The 20,845-nt window shown below is 45.8% G+C and overlaps 1 protein-coding gene across 2 annotated transcripts in view; it reads left to right on the top strand.

Annotated features, from left to right (window-relative positions):
* Positions 1 to 20,845, top strand: part of LOC135550475 (roundabout homolog 1-like) — a 226,874-nt gene that overhangs the window by 198,586 nt on the left and 7,443 nt on the right. For both annotated transcript variants that reach the window (XM_064981319.1, XM_064981320.1), the window contains 13 exons: positions 3,728 to 3,852; positions 4,039 to 4,210; positions 8,475 to 8,680; positions 8,777 to 9,027; positions 10,731 to 10,897; positions 11,067 to 11,188; positions 12,587 to 12,821; positions 14,021 to 14,142; positions 14,409 to 14,580; positions 17,009 to 17,206; positions 18,611 to 18,637; positions 19,484 to 19,526; positions 19,831 to 19,985. In XM_064981319.1, coding sequence (XP_064837391.1) covers positions 3,728 to 3,852; positions 4,039 to 4,210; positions 8,475 to 8,680; positions 8,777 to 9,027; positions 10,731 to 10,897; positions 11,067 to 11,188; positions 12,587 to 12,821; positions 14,021 to 14,142; positions 14,409 to 14,580; positions 17,009 to 17,206; positions 18,611 to 18,637; positions 19,484 to 19,526; positions 19,831 to 19,985 — 1,995 coding nt within the window. The remainder of the gene's footprint in view (positions 1 to 3,727; positions 3,853 to 4,038; positions 4,211 to 8,474; positions 8,681 to 8,776; positions 9,028 to 10,730; positions 10,898 to 11,066; positions 11,189 to 12,586; positions 12,822 to 14,020; positions 14,143 to 14,408; positions 14,581 to 17,008; positions 17,207 to 18,610; positions 18,638 to 19,483; positions 19,527 to 19,830; positions 19,986 to 20,845) is intronic.

Raw genomic sequence — 20,845 nt, 5'->3', positions numbered from 1 at the left:
TATTGCATAACTCACGTGCAAGCGGCACAAATTGCTATGTTTGAAGCGGACCTGTATAGGCCTGTTTATTTGGCAAGACAGTTGTGCATGTCTGCAGCTCACTGTAGTAGGCTGTAGGCTGTGTTTTGGTTATTTGGATCTCCATTTGCCTTTTGTTTACTGTGTGTGTTTACTGTTCATGTAACTAATTCTAATTCTAATTCATTCATCACAGTTGAGAACTTGTTGCATTTGCATTTGCAGTTGTGTGGCTATTCTAAGTCAAACTGCTATTCAGTATTTTTATTTGCATGCATGAATAACGAGGCTACTACTTTCAGCATTTAGTTTGCATTCTTTTAGTAAGATGTGTGTACAGCTGCATTCACATAGGCTGTTTGTAATAGGTGAATTGCCTTATCTATCTTGGAGCCTATACTCATTACCAAAACGGCCTAGCTGTAGGGTGCTGTCCATTGTGCTGAAACACCGCAGCAGAGATAGGCTACAGATTTCAAAAGCACTCATCATCATTTTAACTTTATGTTTATTGTGGTATAGCGTGATCATATTAGCAGAATCCAATATAATTCCAATGCAAGAACCCCAAAAAGTGTAGCCCCTTCGCCCATTTCAACTGTTCCCTTAGTCACTTTATCCTGGCACCGGGTCTGACCTGGAACCAAAATGGTTCTACCTAGAACCAAATAGGAGGAGAGGGGGGAGAGCAGATCTCCCCTGAAGGAATTAACAACAGCACTGTCTGACAAACACATTATCTCATCTAGAGATACTTGAGGGTTCAGATCAACGAAAGAGTAGAGAGGGAGAGGGAGAGAAGCTTGGAAGGTAACATTTAGGGGCAACACATTTTAACTTTTTATAACACCTTTCAATCAATGTATTTTCAGTGTATCTCAAGTCATTGTTTCTGACTAGGGATAGGCTAGTATTCATTGTTACACAAGTACCAGAATAAGCCCACGGTAGTAATTTGTACTCCATAGTTTCTCTGTTTTCTGCTTCAAACACAAACATTATAATGTCCTTGCTTTGTTTGTACATATTCAACAGGGCAGGCAGGAGACCAAGGGCTCGTTTCCTCTAGACTCAGTCTGTCCATGTGATTGGTGCAGCCAGGCCACATTATCAGTAGTGGAAATCAAAACACATTGGAGGCCTCCTCACTCCAGTCAAGCTGGTTTCATTCCGAACACAAGGCGTGCACACAGGGTTTTCTCCAAATATGTTTTCAGGCATATTTTCTATCACCTAACACTTTTACTGAGGTTGTTTACCATACTTTAACTAGTGCCAACACTCCAGATCACCTTGTAACATTTTAAAGTAATTGGCAGTATTATCTAGATTCCTGTATTTTCTCCTCAAAGTCTAGTCTTAATTAGCAGCTATCCCTCTCGACTTACAGTAGTGAGGGCGTACATTTTCATAATAGTCCCCCGTGGGAATCAAACATACAACCCCCATGCTCAACCAACTGAGCCACATTTCTTTCTCTCTCACTCACTCACTCACTCACTCACTCACTCACTCACTCACTCACTCACTCACTCACTCACTCACTCACTCACACACACACAATGGCCCTTGGTCACTTGCCTGTCCATGCATTTCAGCTACTTTATAGGCTTTAAGACTCACAGTGTGCCTCAGCCTTTATAGACATATGAAGGCCACAGCCTATAAGGCTCTCTATAGGCCCTGCTCTACACCCAGAGGGAGAGAGAGGAAGTTCCGGTCTCCTAGTGTCTGAACTGTAGTAGAGTTCATCCCCCTCTCTCTCCCCTCCAGGTTTATGTGTTCACTGGGGGGTTGTAACTCTGTCCAAACGGGCCACAGAGCTGGCTAGCCTCATAACTCAACCCAACACTCCCATGCAAGGCTTTTCACACCTTTGAGTCAACAAGTCCGATAGGTCTCATAGGGATGGGAACAGGCCACGCCTTGTCCCAGCGACCCTACTGAGCACACACAGTAATACACACACGTGTGCGACATACGCACATACACATCGGCACAAATGCAGTACACACACACATGTGCGACGCACACATTCACACACACGGTCCAAGATACGTAGTCTAACACTCCACCCTCACTTTACTGTCCCATTGAACTGACCAAACACACAAGCTTGTGTGTCCCCCTCAACAACGCCTCCAATCACCCTATAAACCTGCCAAGGGAATTCATGCCTCTGGCCCCAGCTAACCCTATAAAACACATGCGGCAAGTCAGGGGTCAGCACTAGGCCTTCAGTGTGGATCTATCAGCACGACAGCAAACTTTTCAAACACTCCCACCACTGGTGTGTGTGTGTGTGTGTGTGTGTGGGTGCGCGCAGGTGTGTGCAGACATTTGCCAAGGAAATGATCTTTGTTCCCTGTGATTGATTAAGTTCCCATGTTACTCCACATAAATTAAATTAGACAGAAAAGTTGTACAAATCCTGGTCCTAAATATTACATCGAAATGCATAGTGATATAAACATAGTGTTCTCCAGGTGCATAGTATTCAGTAAATGGACGTTGTTACATTTTTTCTTAGTATATGAAATATGGTGGGAGCCTGTAGCTAGGTGGGCATGTGGCCCGTGAAGGGGGTCTGGTCTGAGCTCAACACACTCAGGCAGGGGGCAGGAAGAGATGCTCCGCTTCCTCTTCCTCATCCAGCACGACATGCTGGGAGCTGGACCCTGGCTGGTCACATATTCATCACATCCCACTCCGGAAACATGGCTGTCAGGCTTGGTGGTTATGGGGTTCAGCCAAATCCAAATAGCTTTCTCTCTGTCTTCCCCCCGTCTGTGTCCTCCCTTACCTCTCCCTTTGTCTGGACCTTTCTTTAAGGTCTTATATGTCCCTCTGGGTTTTTCTTTGTATCATTAAGAAAAAACATTTCCATTCTACTGTAGGGTAATAGGGATAAAATACTGCCTGTACAGTTATTTGAGGCAACATGTGTGTATTTGTGTGTGTGTCCACAGTAACTGCATGTGTGAATGTGTGTGTGAGTGTGTGAACCACATGCGTGTGTGTTTTTGATCGTGTTGAGGAATGTAGATGGAGGGAGGGAGATGTATTTACAGTCAAACCCACACTGAAGCAGTCTCGCAGTGGAGTCCCGTTCATTAAATACACACCCCTTGAGACCAACCGTAGTCAACTCACAGTGACTGAGTAGTGGACTGTTACTCTACTGCGCAAACAGAGCTTCTGTGCAGCATATGCCCCTCGCGGTCTATCAGATTGTTGTGTATTCCGTTCCTTTACTCACTTGTGTATTCATTCATCAAAGTGTTTGTTGAAAATGTTTCATGATTGACTGATAGTCTTTTGCCGTCGCATGTGTCTGTCATCATTATTCATCTCCTGCTCTTGTGTTTGCTTCTCTTCTCTTCTCTTGTAGTCTTCACTGGTAAGTTGTCATCCGTCGGTCATCCTCCTCCACACTGACAGCAACACGACATCATTAGTCATTACAGTCCTCCTCTCCTTCCTCCAATCCTCCAATAGGAGTTCACATTTCAGTTGTCACGAGCAACCGGTAGTAAGTGGGTTATAAAATAAAATGCATATATTTAAGTGAAAAAAAAGGTAAACAGTCATTTTTTTTTCATCCTATTGTATGTGATTTTATGGTTTGTTTTAACATTCTATTGCAGTGCTTGCAATGTTTTTCAATGTTTGTCCTGTTAAACCAAGGTCCATCTCTCCACCCCTGCAGTGCCCCCAGCGTTCGCCATGCGCCCCAGAAATCAGGTGGTGGCAGTTGGGAGAATGGTCACCTTCCAGTGTGAGGCCACTGGCAACCCCCAGCCTGCCATCTTCTGGCAGAGGGAGGGCAGCAATGTGAGATACTATCCAGTCTATTTATGATGAAAATGTTGATACATAGGCCTATATGTTGAAGAAAAGGTCTTGAGTGCACCGTATCCTCAGAGTGTAGGTTATTGATAACACCATGTCCAATGGATGTATCAAGGGTAAACATGTAATTCCAGTCTCAAGACCAGTCTCTTTCTCTCCGTCCTCCAGAGCCTGCTTTTCTCCTACCAGCCACCTCAGCCCTTCAGCCGACTTTCCGTGTCCCAGACAGGCAGTCTGACAATCGCAGACGCCCAGCGCTCAGACGCCGGCTACTACAGCTGTCAGGCCCTCAACATCGCTGGCTCCGTCATCACCAAGGCCCTGCTGGAGGTCACTGACAGTGAGTGAGGGAGGGGAGGGGAGGAGGGAGGGTTTCCTCTAATCAACTGACCAAAGCCTCCATTGGCCTGGTTGACTGAGTTGTCTCTCCATGATTGGAAAATGCTGAATTTCTGGCCCCCAATGTCATTACTGAATGACTTGATGATTGCTGGCTGGATGTATGGCAGATCAGCCTGTCCTGTTGACTGGCGAGATACCGTGGCCTTTATACGGTTCAGTGTTTTTTGCTGGTTACTGTTGGCCTTGGTGACTAATTGTTGTTGGAGTGATTTCAGGAACCCTCAGCTGCAGGCATTTGGGCTCCAAACCCCCTGTTCCCATGGTGACAGTGCAAGCAGACCGCCCATACCCTCCTTCCAATTGAACCCTCCCCCAAAACACATACACACATAATCACATTTTCATACACACACACACACACACACACACACACACACACACACACACACACACACACACACACACACACACACACACACACACACACACACACACACATAATCACATTTTCATACACACACACACACACACACACACACACACACACACACACACACACACACACACACACACACACACACACACACATATATATTTAAACCTAGACACCTTTCGTTCTCCTCCCTAATGTCATGCTGGTGAACCGAATTATGATAATCCTGATAATTGCATCAGTTATTAAAAACAGAATTAAAATTTTGAGTCTGGCTCCAAGACCTACAACAGTAATTACAGCAGCCAGCACCAGCAGCAAAGTCTACTTGGTTATAATAAACTGACCTGAGAGAGTGTGAGCGTGTGTGTGCGTGCGTGTGTGGATGCGTGCGCGTCTTCACTATGTACATATATTAAGTTAATTAACATAATTGCCTGAGGCTGGTACTGGCGTTAGGCGTTGTCTGTGCATGGCCGTGACTTGGTGGCAGCTATTGGTTCTGGGTAATCATATGGTAATGCTTTCTGCAGCCGCGCCAGGGAAATGAGAGTCACCTACTTAATGTACACTCAATTACACTTAATGGAAATGAAACAAGGTTGTAGCATGTTTGATTTAATCCACCGAGCACTCCTCACTCTGCCATCCCTTATTTCTCCTTCTAGTGAATAGGCTTACCCATCTCTCTCTTCCCCCTCCACCCCTCTCCCCCTTTTCCCTCCTGCTTCCCCGTTTGAATGCTGTATCTGTATAGAAATAACTTGCTGCCATTTCCTCTGGTGGTTTTCAAGGTATTTCCATTATTTTCCCCTGTGCCTCTGATTTTGGAGAGCCTTATCCTGTCTATTTCCACTGGGTTGTGAAGTGGGAGAGTGATGGCTGGCTGCTATCTAAATGGGATTGGTTATTTGTTGGTCTGTGGTGCTCCTACTATTGCCCAATGATTAGCCAGTTGCTCTGGGCATTGGGATAATCTGATTTCTATTCCCCTTCAATGCCCAACCTGTCACTCCTATTGTGTTCTTCTCGTGCCAATTTTCCTCAATATCTCTCACATCTCATCTGTCCTTGATTTTCTCTGTTTCTTTTCTCGCCATTCTATTCTCTTCATTCCAGCTTTCTCTCTCTATCTGAAGGGATGATAGAGAGTCCTATTTATTCTGACCCAGAACTGGGTCAGACCTGGTTCAGACCAGGGTTAGACCATGTGTATTTCAGTCTTAGTTATTTAAACACATTTTTTATTTTATTTGTATTTTCAAATAATTTCCAAAAAGAGCCTGCTATTTCAAAGTATTTTCAAGTACTTACACTGAGTATAACAAACCTTAGGAGCACCTTCCTAGTATTGAGTTGAACCCCCCTTTTTGCCCCCAGAACAGCCTCATTTCTTTGGGGAATGGAGTCGACAATGTGTCGAAAGCGTTCCACAGGGATGGTTGCCCATGTTGACTCCAATGCTTCCCATGGTTGTGTCAAGTATTAAAACCTACCCCAACCAAAAACGTGGATAGATGGCAGCATTTGCACAAAAATGAAAGTGCGAACCTTCACATTTAAGGTGATTGGGAATATGGTTGAATTAAAATTGTGCAGAAAGGCAATCAAACAGACAAACGTCAGTACAAAGACAAAGTGGAGTCGCAATTCAATGGCTCAGACACAAGCGTATGTGGCAGGGACTTGCAAAGGGAGAACCAGCCACGGCGCGGACACAGATGTGTTGCTCCCGGGACAAGCCAAAAACCTTCTTCAGCCACATTGAGGATAACACAATGCCACCGACGCAGCCCGCTCCCAAAGACTGTGGACTCTCCGTGGCCAACGTGAGTAAAACATTTAAGCGCGTTAACCCTCGCAAGGCTGCCGGCCCAGACGGTATCCCTAGCTGCGTCCTCAGAGCATGTACAGATCAGCTGGCTGGAGTGTTTATGGACATATTCAATCTCTCCCTATCCCAGTCTGCTGTCCCCATATGCTTTAAGATATCTACCATTGTTCCTGTACCCAAGAAAGACAAGGTAACTGAACTAAATTAAGTGCTTTGAGAGGCTAGTTAAGGATCACATCACCTCCACCTTACCTATGTAAGGAATACCTATGTAAGAATGCTGTTCATTGACTACCGCTCAGCCTTCAACACCATAGTACCCTCCAAGCTCATCGTTAAGCTCGGGGCCCTGGGTCTGAACCCCGCCGTGTGTAACTAGGTCCTGGACTTCCTGACGGGCCGTCCTCAGGTGGTGAAGGTAGGAAACAACACCTCCACTCCGCTGATCCTCAACACAGGGGCCCCACAAGGGTGTGTGCTTATCCCCTCCTGTATTCACTGTTCATCCAACTCAATCATCAAGTTTGCAGAGGACACAACAGTGGGAGGCCTGATTACCAACAATGATGAGACAACCTACAGGGAGGAGGTGAGGGCCCTGGCAAAGTGGTGCCAGGAAAATAACCTCTCCCAAAAACGTCAACAAAATGGGCTTGGTTCCTAAGACACTCACTAACTTTTACAGATGCACCCTTGAAAGCATCCTGTCAGGCTGTATCACCGCCTGGTATGGCAACGGCACCACCTAAAACCGCAGGGCTAACCAGAGGGTGGTGCGGTCTGCCCAACGCATCACCGGGGGCACACTGCCTAATCTCCAGGACACTTACAGCACCCAATGTCACAGGAAGGCCAAAAATATAATCATTAACATCAACCATGGCCTGTTCATCCCGCTATCATCCAGAAGGTGAGGTCAGTACAGGTGCATCAAAGCTGGGACCGAGAGACTGAAAAATAGCTTCTATCTCAAGGTCATCAGACTGTTAAATAGCCTTCACTAGCCGGCCTCCACCCAGTACCCTCCACCTCAGTCACTGTCACTAGCCGGCTACCACCCGGCTACTCAACCCTCCACATTTGAGGCTGCTGCCCTATGTACATAGACATGGAATCACTGGTCACTTTAGTAATAGGAGGCTGGTCACTTTAATAATTTTTACATACTGTTTTAATCATTTCATATGTATATACTGTATTCTACTGTATTCTAGTCAATGCCAATCCGATAGTACTCATCCTTATATTTATATATTTCTTAATTCCATTATTTTACTTTGAGATTTGTGTGTATTGTCGTGTATTGTTAGATATTACTGCACTGTTGGAGCTAGGAACACAAGCATTTCACTATACCCGCAATAACATCTGTTAAATATGTGTATCTGACCAATACAATTTGATTTGATACCCCGTATGTATATCCAAGTTGCATTTCTTGACACAAACCGGTGCACCCTGGCACCTACTACCATACCCTTGTTCAAAGGCCCTTAAATATGTTGTCTTGTCCCTTCACCCACTGAATGGCACAAAACACAATCCATGTTTCAATTGTTGCAAAGCTAAAAAATCCTTCTTTAACCTGTCTCCTCCCCTTCATCTACACTGATTGAAGTGGATTGAAAAAGTGACATAAATAAGGGATCATAGCTTTCACCTCTGGATTCACCTGCTCATTCTATGTCATGGAAAGAGCAGGTGTTCTTAATGTTTTGTATATTCAGTGTATTTTTAAGATTAGTTTTGAAATATCTGGATTAAATGCATGGGAGTCTATTTGAGTCAGTTTATTTGAGATTTTTTAAAATATACTTTCCAAGTGTATTTCCGAATGCATTCCAATATTCAACTACTTGTCTTAAATAAAAAATGAAATACTTCCAAATGTCTTTCAAAGTAATTGAAATACCCTAAATAGTATTTTAACCCATGTCTGATTCCGACAGTATAACTGGTATTAAACAGTACATTCTCCCTCTCCCTTTTGAATAGTGGTGTCAGACCGCCCCCCTCCCGTGATCCGACAGGGCCCAGCCAATCAGACGGCACCTGTGGACAGCACAGTGGTCCTGGGTTGCATAGCAACAGGAACCCCCACTCCAACAGTCCATTGGAAGAAAGACGGGGTGTTGGTGTCCTCCGATGACTCCCGTATCACTCAGATAGACACAGGAGCCCTGCAGATTCGCTACACTAAGGTAGGGGGCAGCATAACACCCCCTCACACATAAAGACCACCACTCAGACACTACTCAATGAGCCCACTCTCACACTGTGTCTCTGTGTCCCCTCAGCTTGGAGATACAGGCGTATACACCTGTTTGGCGTCCAGCCCCAGTGGAGAGGCATCCTGGAGGGCCTACGTGGAGGTGCAAGAGTTTGGAGTGGTTGTCCAGCCGGGTCGACCCACAGACCCTAACCTGATCCCCAGTGCCCCGTCCAAGCCAGATGTGACTGACGTCAGCCGCACCTCTGTCACACTGTCTTGGAAACCCAACCCTAACGCTGGGGCCACGCCCACCTCCTATGTCATCGAGGCATTCAGGTAAGTGTAGGAGGGCCAAGATCTGATATGTTTGTCTAATATATTTTCATGGCTGTATCTACGGTGCCTTCTGAAGGTATTCATACTCCTGGACTTATTCAACATTGTGTTGTGTTATAGCCTGAATTAAAAATGGATTAAATAGATTTTTGGGGGGTCAACCCTCTACACACAATACCCCATAATGAAAAAGTGAAAACGTTTTTAGAATTTTTACCAAATTTATTGAAAAATGTAATTACATAAATATTCACACCCATGAGTCAATAAATTGTAGAACCACCTTTGGCAGTGATTACAGCTTTGAGTCGTCATGGGTATGTCTATTAGCTTTGCAGGTCTGGATTTGGGGATTTTCTCCCATACTTCCTTTTTTCTCAAGCTCTGTTAAGTCAGATGGGGAGCGACGGTGAATAGCAATCTTCAAGTCTTTCCACAGATTTTCAGTGGGATTCAAGTCTGGCCTTTGGCTGGGCCACTCAAGGACTTTCACATTCTTGTTCTGAAACTATTCCATTCCAGCATTGCTTTGGCTGTATTCTTGTGGTCATTGTCCTGTTGGAACATAAATCTTCGCCCTAGTCTAAGGTTGTTAGCCCTCTGAAGCAGGTTCTCATTAAGGATTTGCCTGTATTTGGCTCTATTCATTGTTCCCTCTGTCCTTACCAGTCTCCCAGTCCCTGCCGCTGAAAAGCATTCCTATAATATGATGTTGCCACCACTGTGCTTCATGGTAAGGCTGGTGTTAAACAGGTGATGAGCTGTGCTTGGTTTTCTCCAGACATAGTGCTTTCCATTAAGGCCAGAGAGTTCAATTTTTTTTTTGTCTCCTCAGACCACAGAATATTTTGCTTTATGCTCTGAGTCTTTCATGTGCCTTTTTCCAAATTCCAGGCATGCCGTCATGTGCCTTTCTTTCAGGAGTGGCTTCCATCTGGCCACTCGCCCATAAAGCCCAGATTAGTGAAGCGTTGTCGAGACTGTTGTCCTACTGGCAGTTCTCCATCTCAACCAAGGAACTCTGTAGTCCTGTCATAGTGGTCATTGGCTTCTTGATCACCTCCCTGACTTAGGGTCCTTCTTGCCTGGTTGCTCAGTTTGGTCGGACGGCCAGCTTTAGGCAGAGTCTGGGTAGTTCCATATTTTTTCAATTTCCCAATGATGGAGACCACTGTGCTCTTGGAAACACTCTAGAAATAGTTTTATTCTCTTCCCCAGATATATGCCTCATCACAATTCTATCTCGGAGATCTGCAGACAGTTTCTTGGACTTCGTGGTATAGTTTCTGCTCTGACACGCACTGTCAACTGTGGGACCTATATATAGACAGGTGTTTCTTTCTAAATCATTTCCAAACAATTGAATTGGACTCTAATCAAGTTGTAGTGACATCTCAAGGATGATCAAAGGAAATTGGATGCACCCGAGCTCAATTTGACATGTCATAGCAAAAGGGTGTGAATACTTATGTAAATTGATTATTTCTGTAATTTATTTTCAATAAATATGCAAAAATATCTAAAAACATTTTCACTTTTTCAGTGTGAGGTATTGTGTGTAGATGGGGGTGAGAAAACAAATCAATTTTGAATTCAGGCTGTAACAAAACAAAATGTAGAATAAGTCAAGGAGTATGAATCCTTTCTGAAGGCACTGTGTATGCACTGTTGAGTGATTGACCATTGTTCATCCCGCTGTGCAGTCATGCGTCGGGGAGTAGCTGGGTGACTCTGGCTGATCATGTGAAGACGGAGACCTTTGTCCTGAAGAACCTCAAACCAGGTGCCGTCTACCTGTTCCTGGTTAGAGCAGCCAACGCCTACGGCCTCAGTGACCCCAGCCCCATCACTGATGCCGTCAGAACACAAGGTGAGACAACCCCCTCCTCTGCCACCTCTACCTGATGATACAGTCACATTCATCTGATGACCGAGACACTGAGACTTAGTGGTCCTCATATCCTAACCACATGGCTTGGCTTGGGCAATGTGAGTGCCAGAGTGAACTAACCGTTCCCTGTCTCTGTGTCCCCATGCAGACACCCCTCCCACCAGCCAAGGAGTGGACCACCGTCAGATCCAGAGGGAACTGGGGGACGTGGTGGTCAATCTGCACAACCCCACCATCCTCTCCTCCTCCTCCGTCAGGGTGCAGTGGACGGTGAGTAGAGTCCTGGCCCTGGGCCCAGCTGTCTGCAGATACTGTCCTGCCAGAAGAGAGTTACCCTAGTGTTTTTCTGTGTCAGCTGTTTTAGAATTATTACACTCGGTTTCTTACACTGCTTGGTCTGTTGGTCTCCCTACACCGTGATGTGCTGGCATGGCTATGTCTAATACTAACAAAAGGCAACACAAAGTATGATTTGATTTGTTGACAGATGATGTTCTTCAGAACACATAGTTGAGTCTGTAGGCATAGACTGTGCTGTATAGCCAGCTGTGGGTAGGATGTGGAACTGTTGGCCACCTGTTTTGATCCTGGCCTATGAAAGAGGACGTTTCTACGTTGTGAGATGTTTCTCCGTCTCTCCCCCATGAAGGTGTTGGTTCCATCAGTGATGTATGGTCTGACTTGTGCACATGTCAGGGGTGCGGTCCTAAACAGAGCCAGGGTGTAAATAGTTTAGTTGAGCAGGCCCAAAGCCAGGCAGCCAGGCGGGGAGAAAGCATCCCCATGGCCAGCATCAGTGGAAGTTGGCAGGAGAGTTTTTGACTTTCAGCAGACTTGGACAAACATTATTAATAGGGCCACTGTACAGTACAAATGAACATGATGCTTTTTTTTAAACAGGTGATAACACTTTGTTATGGGCCATTGCCAAATAACAGGATATGGGCCCAGTCCTTCATAAAATGCTTATGTAGTGCTAGGTTCCTCAGCTGTATCTACGATACCTAACTCTTGAGGCCCGTGTTTCTGCGAGTGCTGGTTAGCAGTGTCCTCCTGGCAGTGTCCTAACCAGTCCCAGGCTCTCAGGAAGCCGGCGGCTAGTGATGACCTCATGCTGTGGTTTCTGTGAGCTCTGGGAGATCAGAGGGGGTGGAACCTAAGCTCTCCCTGTAGACAACATAGCACAGGGCTGAAGAGCTCTCCTGGAGGATGTCACTGGATATGGTTACCAGCCCAACACACACAGCAGGAGAGTTATGGTTCATAATGTGTATTACTTTTTGAACGTGGTTTTTTCTACATCCGACACACTGGCCCAACACCTCAGACCTCTGTTCTACAGTATGTTCTGCTGGTGTAATGGCTATTTGACACTGGCTTCATAGATCCCAGAGGCTTACAGTTAAATCGTTTTGGTTGGAAGTACAATATGAAATATCAATGACCATGGCAACCAGCATTTTATAGCTATTTGTTTGATAGACTCATTTACAGTAGGGTTTCTCTTTCCAGTGTGGGGAACTATGGGTGCTACACAAACTGAACGAACTGGGCCTTTATCACTCCTTTTATGAGTGGAGACAAAATATTCCTCAGGACCCTTGTCCCCTGTCCCCGTCCTAACCACTGTGAGAAATCCTAACATCTGTTTCCCTTCTCTGCCACTAGGTGGAGCAGGAGTCTCCGTACATACAAGGCTATAAGGTGATGTACAGGGCGTCTGCTGATCTGGGCCAGCCAGGTGGGCAGTGGGGCGTGTTCGAGGTGCGGACCCCTGGAGAGGACGGTGCTGTGGTGCCTCAGCTGAAGAAAGGGGTCACCTACGAGTTCAAAGTGCGTCCCTTCTTTGATGAATTTCAGGGAGCGGACAGCGAGGTTAAGGTGGCCAGGACGCTGGAGGAAGGTAAGAGGCTGGAGCCAGGGGTCAGGGGTCAAGGGCTGCTGTTAGAGAGGGTTGTGATTGGAAGTGTGGATGGAGATGATAGGTTTCATACAGCAGTTCTAGTGTTAGGTTGGAGTAGGTTGTTTTGTGAGTTTTATTCGCCTCGGCAAGTTAAAACAAAGACAACTTGACATTTTACATGTATAAATAAATGCATGAAATTTTTGAGAAACCATAACACATCCCTTACACCACACTGTGCTTGCTAATTGTTCCGGAGATGTGTGGATGTTACTGTGAGATTGTAGTAATCCTCATTGGTGAGGTTTGGGAGTTTCACATTGTTTAAAGCTTATATGCGTGTACTGTAGCTCTTCCAGTGTATGTACTATGTATAGATGAGTGCGTAGCAGCAGCTGTGGAGACAAATTGTGCTGTTAATTGTTATCTGAGTTCATAAGTAGAGCCCCAGTAGAGCCCCAGCCAGCCCGAGACAACATACATGCCTGCTTTCATTATCTTTAACCAGAAGGTGCATAAGCTCCCGAGGCCAAAGCACTACGGATTCAGTTGAATTGCTCTCATCAGGTGACTAGCACCATCACTGCAGCACGGCACACAAAGCCCCCAAGTGTTACTAGAGCTCCAGCAACGTGTCATTCAACACAGCATTAGCTCAGACAATTCCTCTATTATATTGATGAGAAACTTGCCACGTTGACCTGTGGCTCCATGTGGGTTTCATACCTGTCGGCAGATAAATGCAAGAGGGTGTAGAGGGATAGGATGTGATACATCCAGAGTCCCGGCTCGTCAGAGAAAACGTTGTGTTGCACATTTTCTAAAATCTGCTCACCTTACAAAGGCTAACAATTGTCACAACATGAATACAAATGATTCACTCTAGTTCCGTAACCTTAAATTAGTACATCTTTTTTAAAGATATTAACCTTGATTAATTCCACATAATGTTCATTAGCTGGTTACGATCATACTGTTCAGTTTATTCCTGTTGTTTAGAGCTTACTGTATGTTTTCAGAATACTCTAAAACTACTGCATATGTGGCGGTCTGATGCCTGTCATCTGAATTGTCACTAAGTGTTCTTTCAAGTTCAGTAAGAGACATGTCAGACTCTGAGCATAGCTCAAATGAGAGTGAATGTCTTTGATGTCATCATGATGTCTGTGCGTCTGTCTGACGTTGGGTCCCTGTCTCAGCCCCCAGCGGAGCCCCCCGGGGCGTTACCGTGACGAAGAGCGATGCCAACGGGACCGCCATCCTGGTCGCCTGGCAACCACCTTCCGAAGAGGAACAGAACGGAATGGTACAGGAGTACAAGGTAAGATGGAGGGAGGGTGAGATAGGGGAACAAACAGAGAGAGGTATAGAGCAGAACCTCAAGCCTCACACTTTTCCCCCTCAGACTTCCTTGGGTGCGTGTGTTTTTAGTTGCTCCAGCAGAGGTGGACTAAGTATTGAGGAGGCGTTGCCATCTACTGGACTAATGTTGAAATGTCTTATAATGGGTATTTTGACATTTACTGAAACAACCAAGTCCCTGTCTTACTATTCCCCCTCCCCTTTCTTTTACACTGTCCTCTCCAGATCTGGTGCCTGGGCAACGAGAGCCGTTACCACGTCAACCGGACAGTAGATGGCTCCACCTTCTCCGTGCTGATCCCCAGCCTTGTGCCAGGGATACGCTACAGCGTGGAGGTCGCCGCTAGCAACGGCGCCGGCCCTGGGGTCAAGAGCGACGTCACCTTCTTTCAACTTGGTGAGCTGGTCAACTGCAGTTAACACCTGTCAGCCTCCCCTGAGTTTAGAGTTTCTAAAAATACATTTGATCTCAGAACCAGGAAGCGGAGAGGTGAGTTCAGTGTTAATCCACTGTCTACTCCAGGTCAACACCGGTTCAGCCTGTCTAAGCTCTTTTCATACGTAGCCATCGGATAGATGGTCTGTGTGATTTGCATACTGTGTCAGTTCTCACCATGACCAATGTACACAGTATAGGGTGTCCATCTCAAGTCCCGGCATGAACATGTCCCTGAGTCAGCTCACAAGGCCTTTACTCAGGTATCATAATAATAAATAATAATAATAAATAATAAAATAATGACCATTTTGCCCTCTCCTGCCTTAGCCTCAGTTTCACCATTCGTGATAAAAAGCACACACACATCACAGGTATTTTCAACTCGATTTTCCACCTCTGCTTCTTAGCACATTCCAGCTTTTTCGCATGGTCCATATCAAGCGTTTAGAGTAGCTTCATGGAGCCAATTCACGAGGATAATGTCACCTTGAGTCAAGTCTCAAACCTTGGCGTCCAGTTCACCTCTTGGCCTAGCACTCTAAAGAGGAGCAGAGAATGAGAACATTCTTCCTGACAGATTACGTGCCCAGATGTATTTAGAGAGAACTAATTTCTCCAGCTGTCTCTCCTATCTCATCTCTTTAATGCTGTTTTCCATCTCCGACTCCTGGCCTTCAGTTGAACTTGAATGTTTTGAAGGACTGATGTTTGTCCTTCAGGATCCTCCTCACTTTCTTTCCCTGCCAATGTACAGTGAGGGAAAAAAAGTATTTGATCCCCTGCTGATTTTGTATGTTTGCCCACTGACAAAGAAATGATCAGTCTATCATTTTAATGGTAGGTTTATTTTAACAATGAGAGACAGAATAACAACAAAATAATCCAGGTAAACGCATGTCAAAAATGTTATAAATTGATTTGCATTTTAATGAGGGAAATAAGTATTTGACTCCCTCTCAATCAGAAAGATTTCTGGCTTCCAGGTGTCTTTTATACAGGTAATGAGCTGAGATATGGAGCACACTCTTAAAGGGAGAGCTCCTAATCTCAGTTTGTTACCTGTATAAAAGACACCTGTCCACAGAAGCAATCAATCAGATTCCAAACTCCACCATGGCCAAGACCAAAGAGCTCTCCAAGGATGTCAGGGACAAGATTGTAGACCTACACAAGGCTGGAATGGGCTACAAGACCATCGCCAAACAGCTTGTTAAGAAGGTGACAACTGTTGATGCGATTATTCGCAAATGGAAGAAACACAAAAGAACTGTCAATCTCCCTCGGCCTGGGGCTCCATGCAAGATCTCACCTCGTGGAGTTGCAATGATCATGAGAACGGTGAGGAATCAGCCCAGAATGATCAATGATCTCAAGGCAGCTGGGACCATAGTCACCAAGAAAACAATTGGTAACACACTAAGCCGTGAAGGACTGAAATCCTGCAGCGCCCGCAAGGTCCCCCTGCTCAAGAAAGCACATATACATGCCCATCTGAAGTTTGCCAATGAAGATCTGAATGATTCAGAGGACAACTGGGTGAAAGTGTTGTGGTCAGATGAGACCAAAATGGAGCTCTTTGTTATCAACTCAACTCGCTGTGTTTGGAGGAGGAGGAATGCTCCCTATGACCCCAAGAACACCATCCCCACCATCAAACATGAAGGTGGAAACATTATGCTTTGGGGGTGTTTTTCTGCTAAGGGGACAGGACAACTTCACCGCATCAAGGGACGATGGACGGGGCCATGTTCCGTCAAATCTTGGGTGGGAACCTCCTTCCCTCAGCCAGGGCATTGAAAATGGGTCGTGGATGGGTATTCCTGCATGACAATGACCCAAAACACACGGCCAAGGCAACTAAGGAGTGGCTCAAGAAGACGCACATTAAGGTCCTGGAGTGGCCTAGCCAGTCTCCAGACCTTAATCCCGTAGAAAATCTGTGGAGGGAGCTGAAGGTTCGATTTGCCAAACGTCAGCCTCGAAACCTTAATGACTTGGAGAAGATCTGCAAAGAGGAGTGGGACAAAATCCCTCCTGAGATGTGTGCAAACCTGGTGGCCAACTACAAGAAACGTCTGACCTCTGTGATTGCCAACAAGGGTTTTGCCACCAAGTACTAAGTCATGTTTTGCAGAGGGGTCAAATACTTATTTCCCTCATTAAAATGCAAATCAATTCATAACATTTTTGACATGCGTTTTTCTGGATTTTTGTTGTTGTTATTCTGTCTCTCACTGTTCAAATATACCTACCGTTAAAACTATAGACTGACCATTTCTTTGTCAGTGGGCAAACGTACCAAATCAGCAGGGGATCAAATACTTCTTTCCCTCACTATACATGTTCTATGTCTCCATCTCCTCCTCGTCCTCGCCCTCTTCTCCAGACTCTACGGGTCAGATGATGGACAGCCCTGAGGACCAGGACACGCTGTCTCAGATCTCAGACGTGGTCAAGCAGCCGGCGTTCATCGCAGGCATCGGTGCCACCTGCTGGGTGGTCCTCATGGTGTTCAGTGTGTGGCTGTATCGTCACCGTAAAAAGAGGAGCGGCCTCAGCAGCAGCTACGCCGGAATACGCAAAGGTCTGTAGTGGATGTGGGTTTAGGTGTATATATCGGGGTGTTTGTGTGTGTATGGGTTACTGCGTGTGCGTGTATGGGTGACTGTGTGTGTGTATGGGTGACTGTGGTGTGTAGGTATGGGTGACTGTGTGTGCGTGTATGGGTGACTGTGTGTGTGTATGGGTGACTGTGGTGTGTATGGGTGACTGTGTGTATGGGTGACTGTGGTGTGTATGGGTGTGTATGGGTGACTGTGGTGTGTATGGGTGTGTATGGGTGACTGTGTGTGTGTATGGGTGTGTATGGGTGACTGTGTGTGTGTATGGGTGTGTATGGGTGACTGTGTGTGTGTATGGGTGACTGTGGTGTGTATGGGTGTGTATGGGTGACTGTGGTGTGTAGGTATGGGTGACTGTGTGTGCGTGTATGGGTGACTGTGTGTGTGTATGGGTGACTGTGGTGTGTATGGGTGACTGTGTGTATGGGTGACTGTGGTGTGTATGGGTGACTGTGTGTATGGGTGACTGTGGTGTGTATGGGTGTGTATGGGTGACTGTGTGTGTGACGTAGAACTTTAATGTCCGTGTCTTTGAAAGTGTTTACAGTATTATACTGCAGTCAGTAGAGTATCAATGGTGGATCACACCCAGCTAATATGTTGTTGTGGAGAGATGTGACAGTGATTAGATCAGGAGTGGTAGACAGAGGGAGGACATTAGGTTGGTGCTGTGGTCGTTTAGCTGAATGCTGGTAACCTGCGCTCACTGACACACAGGTTGGACACGGTCCTCTGTGTCACCATTGCATTTATTCACTTCAGTCACATTAAGGTGTGTTTTTTCTCCAGTAGCCCATAGTGTGACTTGCCTCGTGTCAGCTGCTTTTATCCTCAAAGTAGGGAGCCTGATAACCACATCTCACCCATAAAAGGGGGTTGGTCTAATCTTCTCCCCTGACTCAAAGACCTCAAAGGGTAGCGACGATCAGACGCCTAGCTGGCACATCCCAGATTACGCTGACATTCAAACGGTGACATTTAGGGCTCATTTCCAGGCCACCGCCTGCCGCCCCTCTCCCTGGTGAGACACAGTTAGAGTGGGGACAGGCCTGTCAGCCAGGTATTATGACATGTGTTCTATCACTGTTATCGCCCTCGCTCTGCCCCATTGTGACCTCCATTACCCACAAGGCCACTTGTTCCTGAGACCACCGCGGTGGTGATTGATGCGTGTGTGTGTGCGTACGCGTGCGTTTGAGTGTGCATGTGCGCGCTAAAATGTCTGCCAGGTTTTTGTGTTTGTTTTTTCCACAGGCTTACGAAATGTACATTTTGCTATTAATAAATGACCCTTCTTCTCACTTTCTCTCCCATCACTTTTTTCTCTCCTTCCCTCCCTCTGTTTGGCCTTGGGCTTGTTCCTGCAGTTCCATCATTCACTTTCACTCCTACAGGTATGTATGAATGTATTCTGCTGTAAACATGTATTTGAGTGCTGAATGCACAGTTATTTACCCATATGTGTACTGAACTTGAAGCCCCTACGATTCAGAGATGCCTGTACACAAACACAGTTCTCTCCCTATGTACTCTGTTTCTCGCAACACTCAGGGCCAAGCTATTCCCATATACAAACTGCTAATGGACTTAGTGTATAAGTTAGGTGGCCTCACATCCATACACCAATCATTTGAAATGAAATCTTGCAGAGGGAGGTCAGTACAGAGCTGTGAAGTGATGGTCTGACATAATGTGAATCAGGTGACAGACGGCTCCTAATGAGGTCATAAGCCCCGCCCTTTCCCACCCTCTTTGATCAGACATAGACAACCGACACACAACAAGGGCAGATGGTGCTGCTGAGTCACTATGCTTTGTGACGAGAAGAGAGGCATAAACACAGTCCCATGTTCCCACTTGTCCTTCACATACTCACTGTACTGTAGCCGTAGGATAATGTATCTAATCATGTGGTTGAGGTGACTCACCCTCCAGTGAAGAGGATGTGTCTGAACTGCAGGGGGATCGTTGACTGTGAAGTGTGCCTCAGGGCCGAGATATCATGGTTAAAGCTCTCAGACTGATTTTGTTTATCTGCATGTACACCTCTCAATGCCAAGTGCCCTGCGTGTGGGTTACCTGTGTGTGTGTGTCTATCAGTTGTGAGTCAGACTGAAGAAAGGACCGCTGCATGAGTACAGAGTGACAGACAGGTCACACCAACCTGGATTTCGTCTTTTATTTGTCATGCAAGGTTTTTGTCTTGTGTTTCTCACATTTGTTCTCTTTGTTTGATTCAGTGGCCTATCAGAGAGGAGGAGAGTCTGTCTGCAGTGCTGGGAGGTAAGGGGCATCATCCCAATGTGTGGTTATATGTGTACACTTTACCAGATAGGCTTTCCCCACTGTCTATATAGCACTTATTATGGCGTTTGAGAAATGCAGGAGGGAAAGTGGTAAAAGCCACAACAGAGTATTCCCTACTCTAACCACCAGAGGGAGATCTCTCCCAGTCTAATAACTGACGAAGGACATAAACTAACCATACCTAACCATACCATAAACTAACCACCTGACTGAAACCCTGTGTACTTGACTTGGAGTAAAGCATGTTCTGTATGATAATGGTTGTGTGGTTCTGGTTCAGACCTGGGCTGCTGAACATGGGTGAGAGTGTAAACCAGCCATGGCTGGCAGACTCCTGGCCCAACGCATGTGCCAACCACAAAGACTGCAACATCAACTGCTGCAACAGTGGCAACGGCACCAGCGACAGCAACATGACCACCTACAGCCGCCCAGGTCAGTAACATTACAGCTACAAACCTCTTCTTGTGATTGTGGTCAGGTCCCAGTAGTGGAGCATATGGTACAATATGGAGTTTACATACACCTTAGCCAAATACATTTAAACTCAGTTTTTCACAATTCCTGTTTTTAAACTCAGTTGTTCACAATTTAAATCCTTGTAAATATTCCCTGTCTTAGGTCAATTAGGATCACCACTTTATTTTAAGAATGTGAACTGTCAGAATAATAGTAGAGAGAATGATTTATTTCAGCTTCTTTTCATCACATTCCCAGTGGGTCAGAAGTTTACATACACTCAATTAGTATTTGGTAGCATTGCCTTTAAATTGTTTAACTTGGGTCAAATGTTTTGGGTAGCCTTCCACAAGCTTCCCGCAATAAGTTGGGTGAATTTTGCCCCATTCCTCCTGACAGAGCTGATGTAACTGAGTCAGGTTTGTAGGCCTCCTTGCTCGCACACGCTTTTCCAGTTCTGCCCACACATTTTCTACGGGATTGAGTTCAGGGCTTTGTGATGGCCACTCTAATACCTTGACTTTGTTGTCCTTCAGCCATTTTGCCACACCTTTGGAATTATGCTTGGTGCCATTGTTCATTTGGAAGACCCATTTGCAACCAAGCTTTAACTTCATGACTACTGTCTTGAGATGTTGCGTCAATATGTCCACATAATTTTCCCACCTCATGATGGCATCTATTTTGTGAAGTGCACCAGTTCCTCGTGCAACAAAGCTTCCCCACAACATGATGCTGCCACCCCCGTGCTTCACGGTTGGGATGGTGTTCTTCGGCTTGCAAGCATCCCCCCTTTTCCTCCAAATATAACGAAGGTCATTATGGCCAAACAGTTC

Source organism: Oncorhynchus masou, chromosome 12 (genome assembly GCF_036934945.1).
Source record: "Oncorhynchus masou masou isolate Uvic2021 chromosome 12, UVic_Omas_1.1, whole genome shotgun sequence".
Classification (NCBI taxonomy): Eukaryota; Metazoa; Chordata; class Actinopteri; order Salmoniformes; family Salmonidae; genus Oncorhynchus; species Oncorhynchus masou.
This window is presented reverse-complemented; position numbering and strand designations above follow the sequence as displayed.